Consider the following 16,968-nt stretch of genomic DNA (forward strand, 5'->3'; position numbering starts at 1 on the left):
AAATAAGGACTAATCCTTTTCTATGATAAAGGTTTTCCCCTCATATCCAATTCCTTTTAAACGATTCCTTCCCCAAACTTACAATTATAAGCACTGAGTAATTATTCAGAAATACCTTGGTGGTTTAATACGGCTGTCTTTAAATGGTGTGAGATGCTGGACTCTAGCAAGACTGCCTGTTTTTATTTGACTTAGTTCAAACAAGAGTCTTGGTTCTCTTTGTAGGCTGGCTAACAAGCAGAGCAATCCCAATAAACGTAGTTTAGTCTGACTCAGTTCACAAATACATACATACCTGAAAGAAGGTCCTTGGTAGGGAGGTTGTTTGAAGAAAGAATGCATGAGTCACTGTGACTCTTGGCAACTGTTCTAATTTGAGGCTGGAATTCAGAACTGTTCAGAAGGGACATCTGCTTCCGTGGAGCTCTGCCTTTCAGAGTTACAGACTCTAAACTCTGTCCTGAATTAAGACTGTGCTGTAGTCCAAAGGAAGAATCCTTTATTGTATCAGGGTTCTCTGCAAAGTATACATGGTCTTTTCCCCTGTTTTTTTAAAAAAGGAGAACATCAGCAATATATAATCTATTATGGTAACATTCTATTTTGTCAGAGACAGAAAGTAGACCAGTGGTTTTGGCAAGGTAGTTTGGACCTCAAAAAGGGTGACTTATTTGCAATACAACTTTGTAAATCTCTTTTTCCTCTCCCAAATTATAGAAATAATAGATGCTTTACCTACAGTGAGGGAGTCATAGCTTAAACGAGACAATAAAACGAAGAGCTCAGCAGAGCCTGACACAAAGCAAATGCTTCATAAATAATTACTTAAAACAAAAACCTGATTCTTATTCCATTCTGTTTCACAGAATAGCTCCCTGTCCCTCTTTTCCTTCATGAACATCTGTCCTGCATCTGGATATCATTTAGTCATTTATCTGTATGTTGGCTTCTCCACTAGATTGTGAGTAGTCCTGGAAAACAGAAATCATGTCTTACTTATTTCTAGGCCCAGCACCTAGTATCAAACCAGGACCAGAGTGGGTGCTTCACAGTTATCTGCTAAATGAGGACTGTGCCTCTCTCTGCTGTTAATCTTTTACTCAACCATAAATGAAAGACAGAAATCACAACTACAGTGCAGTTAACTGACAGATTGACTGGTATTAGGTATGGTAATTACCTCGGAGTGGTTGATCTACTGCTGTTGGCTGCTAACTCTTTTCCATCAATTTTGATGGTATGTATGTCGTGAGGCCTTGATGGAACCTGAAACTGGGTACTGCTGGGTTCAGTATTCTCTCTGAATCCCTGCTTAGATAAAAGCACATTTTCTGTCACGTCAGTGGTAGGAAGTGGATGGTAGCTGTCGTAAGTTTCTGACAGAGGTTCCAGGGCAAGTGAGACCTAAGAGAGACAGGTAGTATATGAGAAATTTTCTTTAGCATTGATTAACTAATTTTAAGACTCCCCTGCTTAATATTAATTAATGTCCCCCATTCCCTACAGGATTGTAAGGAATGTCCCCCATTCCCTACAGGATTGTAAGGAATGTCCCCCATTCCCTACAGGATTGTAAGGAATGTCCCCCATTCCCTACAGGATTGTAAGGAATGTCCCCCATTCCCTACAGGATTGTAAGGAATGTCCCCCATTCCTTACAAGATTAATGTCCCCCATTAATTATCTAAATTCCTGCCTACCTTGGAAGCCTCATCTCTTACTAAGCTTCCTTCCTTCATCCCTCTGTTCCAATAGACCAATTACTTATGGTTCTCTAAATGTACCTTATATTTCACTGCTTTATGCCTTTGTATATACAATTTCCCCCAGTATTCCTTCTTTACGTCTAAGTAGAGATGCCATGTCCACTGCCTTCTTCATGTTTCTACTTAATCTGTATCTATCCATTAGCATAATCACCATTTACTGAACCTTTTACTACAGGCCAGTAACTGTGCTAAGTTCCTCATATAGAGAAGATAATGTGATTATACAAGGCCATCAGGAAAGTATATTACCCTAATTCGAAGATTCTTTTTTTTTAAAGCAAAGACTTGGAGAAGGTACTTGCGACCTTTCATTCATCATCCTGATTAGATTATGCATTCCTTGAAGCACGGGCTATCTTCTTCATTTTTCTATCGACTACTTAGCATAGTGTGTGTATAAATAGTATGCAAGTCTAATATGCCTAATAATGCTAATGGTCTGATGAATAAAAGAAGGACATAACATTTTCTGCATTCTTATTATTAGTTGCTTGGGAAAAATAAGGTCCTAGTTCTATGCTGGAGATGAAGAGGGGTGAGGAGGGAGGACAACTAAGATGAAAAGGTAATTAAGTTTCCTTATCATCTCCTTCCTGTGAGTTCAAGTTCTTTGTGAAAAGACTCTCCAGTCCTCTGAAAAGCCCAATGGAGAAATGCCTAATGGAGGAATGAAAAATAAAATGGAGTTTTGAAGCAAAACCTTAAGGAAGAAAGTGAAGGATATACTCCAAAGGAAAAGAATAGTAGCGCTGAAAGTTCAGTTTCAATGACAAAGAAAGCAGAAGGAATTGTTTAAGCACCCAAAGACCGTCAAATAATGAATGCCCTAACACAAAAATGAAAAACTGCAGTTAGATGTTTTACGATGTCTCTGGGAAGGTCAATGAAATATTTTATCCAGAAGAACTGCCAAGGCACAAACTCAATAAAACATGCCTGGGTCTTGATGAGAATTCTGTTCATGAACCATAATATAAAGTCCTTCAAATCTATTCATCATGAAGATCTTTGTACAAAGACAAATGACAGCAATGCGGTGGGATGAATACTCTGTGCAGTGATCACTGTTAACAGCATCACATAAAATCCTGGTTGCTCAAACATAAATGTCAGGAAGTGTTCCCTTACCATTCATCACTTGCCAAAGACTGCCTCTGCATTCTAGAAACAAAGGAGACACTGAGGATAAAGGTGTTCCTGGCCTTAACAATGAGCTGCTGACTGGCCACAGAGTTTGCTTTAACTCATAGGCCTGTACTGCCATTGGCCCTTGAATAAAGAGTCAGAGAAAGTCCAGACACTTGCCACGCCCATCTTACAATCAAAACACAGTGGCCTAACTCCTTTGTTTAGTTAAACAAATACTTGTTGATACCAGCTCTGTGCCAGGCTCTGTGCTACCTCCCTGAGGAAAAGAGAGGACTAAAACAGGGACTCACACTGTAATCCCAGCACTTTGGGAGGCAGGGGTAGGAGGATTGCTTGAGCCCAGGAATTTGAGACTGGCCTGGGCAACATAGTGAGACCCTGTCACTACAAAAAATTAAAAAAAAAAATTAGCTGGGCATGGTGGCATGTACCTTGAAGTCCTAGCTACTCGCTAGGCTGAGGCAGGAGGACTGCTTGAGCCCCGGATATTGAGGCTGCAGTGAGCTATGATTGTGCCACTGTACTACAGCCTGGGCAACAGAGCAAGACTCTGTTTCAAAAAAATAACCCCCTCCTCCCCCACAAAAACACCCTCTGCCTCAGAGGATCATAGTATTTTGTAGAGGAAGTTAAAAAAAAAGTAATTTTTCCATTTCTCTATCGGCCAGGAAGGGCAGTGGTGACATACCTATCAAGTACAATGACTACGGCTTCTAGTGCTTTGGCAAAACCTTAGATATGGTTGCAATTTCATATTGTTGGAACATTTGCTGTATCCCTGGGGGTTACAGATCTCTCTCTGTTTGCTGTGGCTAAACCAAGAAAGAAGGCACACACAGATTTCTTCAGAAATTATGATTCCATGAAAGATTGTGAGGAGATGAAGAAGGCTGATATCTTTCGGAATACAAAGTGATTTTGAAATACAAAGAATTTCTTTGGGCTAAATTACGTAGAAGTTTGTCACTGATTTGTGTTCCTGAACTATGAAACATGAATATGTGGGCTAAGAAATAGTTTCTACTGATAAATAAACAATTAACAAAAAAGTAATTTTAATATAAAATAGTAAGTTTTAAGATAAGGATGTGTACTAGGTGGTATGGGAATGCTAAGAAGGGGTCTGAGGCTGGGGAAAAGGTGAGGAAGGAGTGCCAGGGATGATTTCCAGGAGTGAAATACAAACATTTGAGCTTAGAATCTTAAATACGAATGAGGCAGAAAAAGCTGAGGGGGATGGAAGTAGAACATTAGAAGCAGAGGGAAAAGTATTAGTCGAACTTTGACGGTATAAAACAGAAGAATGTTCTGTCAATTCCTAGCCGTCCAAGAGACCATCTACTTTAACCCTCCTGTTGCATTTAGCTCCCAGATCTTCATTCCTGTCCACCTCAATCATTCGCCTCCCCAATCATGATTCATCCTGGTGCTCACTCCTCTGCCAATCCCTTCATTGAGTCCTGTAGAATTTCTATTTTATACAAATTACTTTACCACTTTAATGAAACATTTTTTTCTTTAAATGTCCCCATTTCCTCAAAGTCTCTTCCAATAGAAACCACCTACACTTGCCAGGCTAAAGTGAGTTAACTTTTGCCTTTCTGGTGCTATCTCCAGACCATCATTCTATCACTTAAATATATCACCCCTCTTCCAAAGCCCACGCCATCCACATATACCAAGAATGTACCATATGCTTCTCACATCCGTAAGAGAACAACCTTAAGGACACTCATCAGTCTTCTAGCAATGACTCAAGGTTCGCTTTAACAATAAGTTGCCTACAATTATCTACTATATCTACAACATCTATCAGTATCAGAGAGAGCAAATTAGTAAGTATAATTTTCACAATCAAGTTGGTCAATGCAGCATTTTTTAAAAAGTCAACTATTTAACAATGCTTATTATTTTTTTAATTTAGAGACAGGGTCTCGCTCTGTCACCCAGGCTGGAGTGCAGTGGTGTGATCATAGCTCACTGTAACCTTGAACTCCTGGGCTCAAGTGATCCTCCTGTCTCAGCCTCCAAAGTAGCTGGGATTACTGGTGTGCACCACCACATCAAGCTAATTTTATTTTATATATTTATTTTATATATATTTATATATATATTTAATATATATTTTAGGGGTCTTGCTCTGTTTCCCAGGCTGGTCTCAAACTGCTGGCCTTAAGTGACTCTCCCACCTCAGCTTCCTGAGTAGCTGAAATTATGGGCACACGCCACCATGCCTGGCTCAATTTACTAAAATTGCGTTGAAAAATTTTAAGTCTAGGTTCATTAAGGATATTGTTCTATACTTTTCTAATATTGCCCTCTGGTTTTGGTATTAAGGTGATGCAGGCCTTAAAATAACTGTTTTCTCCTTTATGTTTGGAAGAATTTGCCAGTAAAGTGATCTGGGCCTGGAGATTTCTTTTTCAGAAGGTTTTAAGCTAAAAATTAAATTTAAAAATAATTATCATTTTATTCAGGTTATCTATTTGATCTTGAGTGAGTTTTGGTAGTTTACAGTTTTTAAAGAATTGGCTCATTTCATCTAAGTTGTCAAATTAATATGTGTAGAGTTGTTCACAGTATTTCCTTAATATCTATGGGTGCTATAGGCTGCTGTCTTTCTTACAGTAGAATCAAAAGGAAAGTGAAATATTTGTGTTCATGAAAGAGAACAAGAGACATTAATTTCAAAACAAACAAAAGAAAAAAGCATATTTCTTTGTGGAAGAGAATGTGAAAGTTCATTATACAAATTGGGTCCTTCTTATCATATCCAACTAAATCAGTTGAGGGGCCAGAGGAAAAAAAGGGCTCAGGGTATATAGATTGCTCCAACAATGCAATTCTCTGCAAGCCTGGATGCAGAAATAGCCTGCTGTAACCCTTAGAGCAGTTTCACCTACCAATGAGAGGGTCACTCATCAAAAAGAGCTTGCCAGCTCCCCAGAGCTTCTCTAGTGCCAATAAGCTTTTTTGGCACACAATATGTATAGTTTTTCTTTTTTTAAAAAAAATTTTAATTTTAGGTTCAGGGGTACATGTGCAGATTTGTTATATAGGTAAACTCATGATGTGGGGGTCTGGTGTACAGATTATTTCATTACCCAGGTACTAAGCACAGTACCCGACAGGTTTTTTGTTCTGAACCTCTCCCTCTTCCCACTCTCCTCCTTCAAGTAGGTCCCAGTGTCTATTGTTCCTCTATTTCTGTTCATCTGTTCTCATTATTTAGCTCCCACTTGTAAGTGAGAACCTGTGGTGCTTGGTTTTCTGTTCCTGTGTTAGTTTGCTAGGGATAATGGCCTCCAGTTCCATCCATGTCCTGCAAAGGACATGATCTCATTCTTTTTTATGGCTGCATAGTTTTCCATAGTGTATACGTACCACATTTTCTTAACGGTCTACCATTGATGGGCACTCAGCTTGATTCTATGTTTTTGCTATTGTGAATAGTGCTGCAATGAACATAACATGTGCATGTGTCTTTGTGATAGAACAATTTATAGTCCTTTGGGTATGTACCCCAAAAGTATAATTATTTAAAGCTATAATTATTTTTTAAATTTAATTTTTAGCTAAAACCTTCTGAAAAAGAAATCTTCAGGTCCAGATCACTTTACTGGCAAATTCTTACAATACTCAGTAGTGGGACTGCTGGGTCAAATCGTAGTTCTGTTTTTAGATCTTCAACGAATCACCACACTGCTTTCCAGAATGGTTGAACTGATTTATGCTCCCACCAGCAGTGTATAAGCATTCGCTTTTCTCTGCAATCTTGTCAGCATATGTTATTTTTTGACTTTTTAATAATAGCCATTCTGACTGGTGTAAGCCATTCTCACTGTGGTTTTGATTTTTACTTCCCTAATGATTAGTGATATTGAGCATTTTTTCACGTTTGTTGGCCGCATGTATGTCTTCTTTTGAAAAGTGTCTGTTCATGTCCTTTGCCCACTTTTTAATGGGGTTATTTTTTGCTTGTACATTTCTTTAAGTTCCTTATAGATTCTGGGTATTAGACCTTTGTCAGATGTATAGCTTGGAAATATTTTCTCCTATTCTGTAGGCCTCTGTTGATAGTTTCTTTTGCTGTGCAAAAGCTCTTTAGATTAATTGTCCCAGTTGTCAATTTTTGCTTTTGTTGCAATTGCTTTTGTTGCTTTCATCATGAAATCTTGCCAGTTCTTATGTCGAAAATGGCATTTCCTAGGTTCCAAGGTCTTTACAGTTTTAGGTTTTACATTGAGGTCTTCAGTCCATCTTGAGTTGATTTTTGTATATGGTGTAAGTAAGGGGTCCAGTTTCAATCTTCCGCATATAGCTAGCCAGTTATCCCAGTACCATTTATTGAATAGGAAGTCCTTTCCCCCAAATTTTTCTTTCTAATAAAACTCCCAACCTTCTCTTTGTTCTTTGAACATACTGAAGACCACCACCTACCTATATGTCCTGAATTGCAATTCTTGCTTCCCAAATAAAATGCTTTAAATTTGGAGATTTGTCTTTATATTTTATTTTGACTTCAACAAGAATATTTCTAATGGTAAAATATACAAACAAGATATGACTGTGTCAAAAGATAGCATCAGGAAACAAACTCTAGTAAGAATTATGATGGGCCTGTAGAACAGACAAATAATGAAAACTGAATAAACAGAAAGTACACATTAAACTGTTTTTTTTTTAAGTAAATAATGAGTGGTATACCTGTGAAATGCAGTTACATATTAAGATTAAAAGCTTTAGGGTGTCAAAGTCTCTTATCAATGGTAAAATTTATAAAAGAATGTTTAGTGAATGCAGCAGAATTTGGGTGTAATAGCATGATTTGCATGTACACATCTAACCAAAATTAGTTATTCAGCATGTTAGTGGTATGGCTACAAACTTAAAAGGTGAATTGAGTGAAAATGTTAAATAATTTGTGGCATTCTTCTTTGTAGTTGATGAGAACACAGATTAAAAATAACTTTCCAAGAGTTGTATCCATTTAAAGTATCAATGAGAACTTTTATGTAAGGGAAAAATTTTTGGATGTGATGCTCATGACAAACATATCCAAGGAAATACAGCTCTCTGAACTGAAAAAAGTTTTGAAAACTTTATTAAAGACTGATGACAAAGGATGATGATCCTGAAATGGTCTTTGTTGACAATAAACTTGTTTCAAGATCTAAATCCAAGGTGGCAACACTTTGCAAAGACAGATAACCATAAAGCTATTTACTGTCTTATTTACTTTGTCTACAAGGCTAAAAGTCAAACCACACACACACACACACACACACACACACACACACACACACACACACATAATTAACATATGAATTAAATTCCTGCCAGGCGCGGTGGCTCACGCCTGTAATCCCAGCACTTTGGGAGGCCTAGGTGGGCAGATCACTTGAGGTCAGGAGCTCGAGACCAGCCTGGCCAACATGGTGAAACTCTGCCTCTGTTAAAAATACAAAAATTAGCTGGGCGTGGTGACAGACGCCTGTAATCCCAGCTACTTGGGAGGCTGAGGCAGGAGAATTGCTTGAACCTGGGGCGGAGGTTGCAGTGAGCCGAGATCGTGCCACTGCGCTCCAGCCTGGATGACAGAGTAAGACTCTGTCTCAAAAAATAAAATAAAATAAAATAAAATAAAATGAAATAAAAAAATTCCCTTGGTCAATATTTTGCTTGCTAACTGGAAAGCAGGCCAGGCGCAGTGGTTCACACAAATAATTCCAGCATTTTGAGAGGCAGAGACAGGAGGATTGCTTAAGCCCAGAGTTCAAGACCAGCTTGGGCAACATCTCAAGGCCTTGTCTCTACAAAAAAATACAAAAATTAGCCAGGTGTCGTGGTGTGCACCTGTTAGTCCCAGCTACTAGGAAGGCTGTGGTGGGAGGATCACTTGAGCCCAGGAGGTCAAGGCTGCAGTGAGTCATGATCTAACCACTGCATTCCAGCTTGGGCAACAGAGCAAGACCCTGTCTTAAATAACAACAGCAACGACCACAACAACGACAACATCCCTGAAAAACTGGATAAGCAGTATGTAGCCTATCATTAGTACATGGATATTAGGTGACTTAGTATGAGTTATGGTGCTAAAAAATGTTTTTGAGCTTGAGTTTAAAGAAGTCTCCTGGTTTATGTTGTCCAAGGACAAATCCCAGCCTCAGATCACTAGCACAGACTGGTCAAATACAGGGCCATTTTAACTGACATTACTGCCTATGTAAAAAATCTGATGGCTTATCTGCAAGGGCATTAACAAGGAACCATATTTCATTCAATTTACTCATTACTTGATGACTGTATCACTGGAAAGTTTTATTGGCAAGGAACTATCTGTCCTACTTTTTTGTATTTTTCCATGCTGAAACAGGATTTCCAGAAATGAAACTGATGGCATGAAATACATTCCTAAAATTGTAGAGCTAAAGACTGATAACCCAAAAAGATTTTTTTTGGTTTCAAGCTTTATGAAAACTAACACTATTCAACTTACCTTTCTCAATTTATACTGGAAGTGTAACATACGGAGGTTAATAAAGTACAGTACAATATTTAGGATTAACTGTGATGTTGAAATCTTAAATTTTACAAATGTCTTAAATTTTACAAATTTTACAAATGTCTAACTATCAAAACTATTTTGCCAAGATTCTACCTTTGTTTGGAAATACTCATGTTTGTGAATGGTTACGATCTGTTATGAAACTGAATAAAAACTAAATCTTATAATTAAAGGGTTTAAAAATGAATGATGTAATGCCCATCATATATTTAATACTTGGTACTAACTTAGCATAGAAGTAAATGTATCACATTTCTAGCCAGATCAAATGAATGATTTCAAAAGAAAAAAGCTATAGTTAAGTATTCCTGTTTCCCAATTTCAAACTTAAAATAATTGTATGTTTATGTGTATATATACATAAATATCTTATATATGTATATATACACACATATACCTTATATGTGTGTATATAAGATATATGTGTATATATTTATATATGTGTATATATTATGTTACATGCTTATATAATAGCATAAGTTTGATACTTTTGATACTTTTCAAAAGTCTGAATATATTTTTGGCAGTTGATTTCTTTTACAGCCAGTCTGCTTGACTCATTTATTTTTTTTGACATCTGATCTATACTAATAATGGAATACAACAAAGCTTCCTCTCTCAATCAGCTTGATTGTAATGAACTATATCTGCCTTCTTTGCAGTCCCTCACTCCCCAGTCTGACCAAACCTGATCTTCCCCTTCAGAGCAACAATGTAAAGCCACTTTTCTTCCTTCATCTCCATTCTATCAGCTCCTTACTGGCTACACTTACCCCTCTTTTCAGGAGAGATCCCATGGTTAGTCAACTCAATACTGTCCTTGGGGACAGCAAAGCAGTGGTATAACAAGAATTCAAGCTCCATCATTCACTGCATGTTTTTCTTTTTAAAGTATCAAAATTAATATAACACATGCACATTTAGATTCAAACAGTTCGATAATTTTGTTACATAAAACAAGTCCCTTACATAGACACCATTTCTCTTTCCTCACAGGCGGCCACTTTCAATTTCTATACCTTATTCCTGTGGTATTTACCTCTATAGCTCCAAATAACATGATTATGTCTATACTTTGACTTCTAGTTTCCAGGCATTACCTTTTGACTTCCTAATACAGGAGATAAGAATTTAGCTCTCTCCCACATCCACTTGTTTCCTCCATCCTCCCAATGTGCCAATATAGTAAACACTGATTATTGATCTAACTACAATTATAGTATGAACATGTATTCCATTTATAGCTGAACAATTAGAAGTACTGATTACTTTTCCTTTCCTGCACAACATTTTCCCAAAATGCTGTCTTGTTTTCTCATTTGCTTAGTTAAAAAAAATTTTTTTTTTTCTTTTTAGAGATCAGGTCTTGCCATGTTGCCCAGGCTGAACGTGAACTCCTGGGCTCAAGTGATTCTACTGCCTCAGCTTCCTGAGTAGCTGGGACTGTAGGTGCATGCTAACATTTGCTTTGTGTTTTTATTGTTCTTATTGTTAATTCAATTCTGAACTTTTTGCCAGTTATCGAATTCTCCTCTTAAGATTTTCAGACACAATAGGTGTTTTGTAACTTTTTTTTTTTGAGAAATCTCTCCCAGAGCCTTAGCATATACTCCAATTTGGAATAGCTGCCATCTATGCCTTGTGTACAGCTGCTTCACCTCAAATCAAGGGATTCTCTTCAGCTCCCTCCTGTGTTGTATCTCTTGTTTGCAATATCCCACCTTGTCTTCTTTTTAAGTTTACTCCCTCATTTTGGCAGAGAAAGTCCCTCAGCTGCTTTGTCAGGAAGAGTGTGGGAGAGGTACAAATTTTTGAGACTTTGTATATACAAAAACTTCATTCTACTCTTACACTAGATAGTTTGCCTAGAGAGACAGAATTCTAGGCCATTTTCATTCAACATTCTGGAGGCATTATTGAATTGTCTTCTGGACGCTAATGTGGCTATTGAGAAGTTTGAAGCCACTCTACTTAATTCTTTGTGTGTGACTGTTTCTCCTGTTCTCTGGAAGTTTATAGAATCTTGTTTTTGTTTTCAATGTTCTAAAATGTCACAATGATATAACTTGCTGAAAGTCTGCTTTCATCCACTATGTTGTACTTAATGGACACTTTCCTTTTGTAAAAAAAAAAAAAAAATTGGTATCAAGAAAAATGTTTCTGTGGATGGGTGCGGTGGCTCACGCCTGTAATCCTAGCACTTTGAGAGGCGAGGCAGGTGGATCACTTCAAGCCAGGAGTTTGAAACCAGCCTGGCCAACAAGGTGAAACCCTGTCTCTACTTAAAAAAAAAAAATACAAAAAAAAATTAGCTGGATGTGGTGGTACATGCCTGTAATCCTAGCTACTTGGGAGGCTGAGGCAGGAGAATCACTTGAACCTGGGAAGCAGAGGTTGCAGTGAGCTTAGATCACACCACCGCACTCCAGCCTGGGCTGGGCTACAGAGCAAGACCCTGTCTCAAAAAAAAAAAATAAATAAATAAATAAAAAATAAAAAACCAAAAACAAATTTCTAAGCTTTTTATTATGAAAAATTTAAAACATATAAAATTAGAAAAAAATAAATAACGACTACAGGTACTTATTATCCAGCTTCAACAATTATCCACATCTGGCTAATCATGTTTCATTTATACCTTTTCCAAGCCCTGCTTTGTTACTGGATTATTGTGAACCAAGTTCCAGATATCATGCCATTTCTGTAAATATAGTTTTAATAATATGAGGACTCATTAAAAAAACATAAACATCATACCATTATCACATTTAAAAAATTAATAACAATTCTTCAAAATTATCAAAACTTGAGTCAACATTCTAATTTCCCTGATTGTTTCAGATTTTTTACAATTGGTTTCTATGAATCAGGATCCAAACGAGTTCCACAGGAGACTTTTTCTTTCTTTCTTTTTTTTTTGTTTTTTGAGATGGAGTCTCACTCTGTCACCCAGGCTGGAGTAGTGCAATGGCACAATCTCCGCTCACTGCAACCTCTGCCTCCTGGCTTCAAGCGATTCTCCTGCCTTAGCCTCCTGAGTAGCTAGGATTATAGACGCCCACCATCACACCCAGCTAATTTTTGTATTTTTAGTACAGATAAGGTTTCACTATATTGGGCAGGCTGATCTCGAGCTCCTGACCTGGTGATCCGCCCGCCTCGGCCTCCCAAAGTGCTGGGATTACAGGCGTCAGCCACAGCACCTGGCCCACAGGAGGCTTTTTCAATCTGGCAGCTCATGTATGTAGTACTGAGAAGTCTTCCTAAATTGCCTGTAAGCATCCAACACTCTTTATTTATTTATTTATTTTTTTGAGACAGGGTCTCACTCCATCACCCAGGCTGGAGTGCAGTGGCATGATCTCGGCCCACTGCAACCTCTGCCTCCCAGGTTCAAGTGATTCTTCTGCCTCAGCCTTCTCAGCCTCCCTAGTAGCTGGGATTACAGACACATGCCACCATGTCCAGCTAATTTTTGTATTTTTTGTAGAGATGGAGTTTTGCCATGTTGGCCAGGCTGGTTTCAAACTCCTGGCCTCAAGTGATCCAGCTGCCTTGGCCTCCCAAAGTGCTAGGATTACAGGCATGAGCCAACGTGCCTGGCAGACAACACCCATTAAAGGGGGAAAAAAAATAAAGTGCACAATTTATAAAATTTACAATGTTCAGTATTCAATAAAAATTTAATAGAAGTAGGAAAACATGCCCTATAACCACAGAGCAATTAATCAATAGAAACAGACACCAAATGATGGGTGATAAAATTGATGGGACCTTAAAACTGCTATCATATAGATGCTCCTAATGCTTAAGGATGTGAAAGAAAATGTGACTGCAAAGAAAAAAAGAAAATGTACATTAAAAAAGGAAATGTAACTTTTAGAGATGAAAATATTTGAAATGAAAATATGACTGATGGGGTTAGAAGCAGGTAAGATACTGCACAAGATGATTAATGAACTTGAATATAGAGTAATAGTAACTATAAAATGAAATACACAGAGGATGAAAAGACTGGAAAAAACCAAACTCAAGTCACTGGTAGAAAAATGTCAAGCAGTCTAAGATACTTTGAAGTCTCATGAAATCACATGCTGGCTCCTTGAAAAGATTAATAAAATTGTTAAACTTCTATCCAGCCTGATCCAGAAAAAAATGAGAAAACAAATTACTAATATTAGGAATGAAAGAGGAGATATAATCACAATTGCTTTAGACGTTTAAAGACAGAAAAGGGATGTTATAAACAACTCTGTGCCAATAAATTCAACAACTTCAATGAAATGGATGAATTATTTGAAAACCAAACTACCAAAGCTCACTCAAAAAGAAAGATTACCTACATAGCCCTGAATCTACTATATAAATTAAAGTGGTAGTTAAAAACCTTCCCCATAAGGAAAAATCCAGAAACCAGTTAACTCCACTGGTAAACTCTACTAGACATTTAATCAATTCTATGTTAACTCTTCCAATAAACAGAGGAGGAACTCTTCTAAAATCATTTGATGCCAGCATTACCCACACATCTAAATCAAAGACAATGCAACAAAACAATACTACAGATTAATATCTCTCCTGAACAAAAATGTAATGTTTCATTTCATCCTCACTGAAACATTAAATCACAATAATATATAAAATGGCTAATACTATATGACTTCATTGTGTTCATTGTAAGACTGATGGTCTGGTTTTGTTTTTAGAAATGAATCAATAAAATAGGCCATATTAACAGACCAAAAGAAAAAAATCCAAATGACTATCCTAACACATACAGGAAAAACATTTGATAAAGTTCAATACCCATGATAAAATCTCTCAGAAAATTTGGGAAAAGTGTTCTTAAAACTTGGTACTTTTCTAATTGATAAAGGACAAACATGAAAAACCCATATCTAACATCACATTTAATAGTGAAAGATGCCAGACATGATGGCTCTCCTCTAATTCCAGCACTTTGAGAGACTGAGAAAGAAGGATTGCTTGAGGCCAGGAGTTTGAGACCAGCCAGCCAACATAGCGAAACCCTGTCTCTACAAAAAAACTTTAAAAAACAGTTAGCGTGCACCTGTAGTCTTATTTACTCAGAAGGCTGAGGCAGGAGGACTGCTTGAGTCCAGAAGTTTGAAATTGCAGTGAGCTATGATCATGCCAGCCTGGGTGACAGAATGAGACTCTGTCTCTTAAAAACAAAACAAAACAAAACAAAACAAAACAAACAAACAAAAGCAAGTGAAAGACCAAATGCTTTCCTATGAAAAGAAAGAATGAGGGAAGAATATCTGTTCTCTATTCAACATATACTGGAGATCTTAGTGTGATAAGGCAAGAAAATAGAAATAAAAGGCATATAGATTAGAAAAGAAGTAAACCTGTCTTTATCCACAGATGACATCATTGTCTATAGAGAAAATTCTCAAGAGTCAATGAAGAGCATAAATACTTTGGGATAAATCAAAGTATATGCAAGCCTGCATGATGCTAAGTATAAAAGATTGTAGAAAAAAAATTAAAGAGCCAAACAAATGGAGAAATATACCATGTTCATGGATTGGAAGACTCAATATTGCTAAGAACTTAATTCTCTGAATTTTATCTGTATATTGTACAGTATCAACAAAAATCCCAGCAGATATTTTTTATGGAAATCAACAAGCTGATTCTAATATTTATAAGGAAATGTGAAGAACTTAAAATGGACAAAAATTTTCAATAAGAACAAAATTAGAGGGCTCAGAGTATCTTATTTCAAGGTTTACAATAAAGCTGCAGTAATACAGTGTTACTATCCTAAGGACAGAAATTCTAATCTGCAACAAGAATGCCATTAAAAACAAAAAGAAATACAGATCAATGAAACAGAAAGGAGTCTAGAAATAGACTCACATATATATAATAAATTGATTATATTCAAACAAAATTTAATGGGGTGGGAAAGGGCAATCTTTTCAATAAATAGTGACAGAACAAGAAGATACAATTATAGAAAAAAATAAATCCTGACCTTATTTCACACTACAGTATACCCAAAAATTAATCAGACATGAATTATACCTAAAACTAAAAGCCAAAACTATAAAAATATTAGGGGAAAACAGTGGAGAAAATCTTTGCAAACTTGGATTAGGGGAAGATTTCTTAGGTAGGCCTGAGTTTATAAAAAACATAAACCATAAAAGGTAAGATTGATGGCTGGGCACGGTGGCTCAAAATAAAGGTAAGATCGATAAACCTGATTTCATTGAAAGAAAAACTTCTGTTTTTCAAAAGACACAATCATGAAAATAAAAGAAGAAAAAAATTAAACAAAGGGAGTATATATTCAGGGCAACTTGAATCCATGCTTCTGAGTTGTAGTCCTCAAGTTTGGCCCAAAGTCTCTACTTATTAAAAAAGAAAAGAAAAAGAGAAGCCAAAGGCTGGGAATATAAATGAATGAATGAATGAATAAATACTTATAGCCCTAATGTTAAAAAGCTCTCAAAACTAAAAAAGATAAGCTTATTTTTTAAATGGGCAAAAAACTTGAACAAACAATCCACAGAAAGTATCGGGGGTTGATACATTTTCCTATGAATAGGCCAGAGAGCTAATATATTAGGCTTTGCATGCCATATGGTCTCATTACTCAACTCTGCTGTTTGGCATAAAAGCCACATAGACCATATATAAATGAATGGGTGTGGCTGCGTCCTAATAAAACTATTTACAAATATAGGTGATGAGCCAGATTTGGCTTGGGGGTTGCAGTCTGTGAACTCCTGAAGAAGATAAAAGAATAGCCAAAAAGCCCATGAAAAAATACTCAACATGTTAGTCATCAGGAAATACAAATGAAAATCTCAATTAGATATCAGTACATACTCATTAGAATGGCAAAAATTTAAAAGAGTGACCATAGCAAGAGCTGGTGAAGCATAAACACCTTCAATTTTAAGAAGAGCTGTGGTTCCCAATGGTTCCAGAGACCCTGCTTATAGCCAGCAAAAATGGTCTTTGACAGCAGCCTTCTAGACATATTTGCCTTTAAGAGTCCTGTTCCTGGCAGGCCTCCACAGGCTCCAAGATAGTGGAACAAGAGAGGAAACAAATCTTTAATTATAGCTTCTATTTCTTCACTGTAACCACTACTTATTTCTGTACTCCTCAGTCATTCAAAATTTGACAAAAGTCTCCACTGCTCTATTAAAAACAATTCTTCAACAAATCCAATGACTGCAAATAAAAAATACACAAATATTATTGTATGAATTGACATTTAAATATGAACAAAAAATGGTACAGGCATTCTGGAAAATAGTCTGGCAGTTCCTTAAAAAGTTAAAAATAGAGTTACCATATGGCCCAGCAATTCCACTTGTAGGCATATACCCAAGAGAACGGAAAGCATATGTTCACAAAAGAACTTATATATGAATGGTAATAGCAACATTATTAATAATAGTCAAAAAGTCAAAACAATCCAAATGTCTATCAACT

The 16,968-nt window shown here is 36.8% G+C and overlaps 1 protein-coding gene across 13 annotated transcripts in view; it reads right to left on the reverse strand.

Annotated features, from left to right (window-relative positions):
* The window catches only part of C2CD3 (C2 domain containing 3 centriole elongation regulator), a 162,507-nt gene that overhangs the window by 129,851 nt on the left and 15,688 nt on the right, over nt 1–16,968 (reverse strand). For all 13 annotated transcript variants that reach the window (XR_002938508.3, XR_010147281.1, XM_063783205.1 and 10 more), the window contains 2 exons: nt 1,181–1,404; nt 296–543 (listed from right to left, as the gene is read on the reverse strand). Coding sequence is in view for 11 of the 13 variants with exons in the window: in XM_063783205.1 (XP_063639275.1) it covers nt 296–543; nt 1,181–1,404 (472 nt within the window). In the remaining 2 variants the exon portion in view is untranslated. The remainder of the gene's footprint in view (nt 1–295; nt 544–1,180; nt 1,405–16,968) is intronic.

The sequence above is a fragment of the Pan troglodytes genome, chromosome 9 (assembly GCF_028858775.2).
Source record: "Pan troglodytes isolate AG18354 chromosome 9, NHGRI_mPanTro3-v2.0_pri, whole genome shotgun sequence".
Lineage (NCBI taxonomy): Eukaryota > Metazoa > Chordata > Mammalia > Primates > Hominidae > Pan > Pan troglodytes.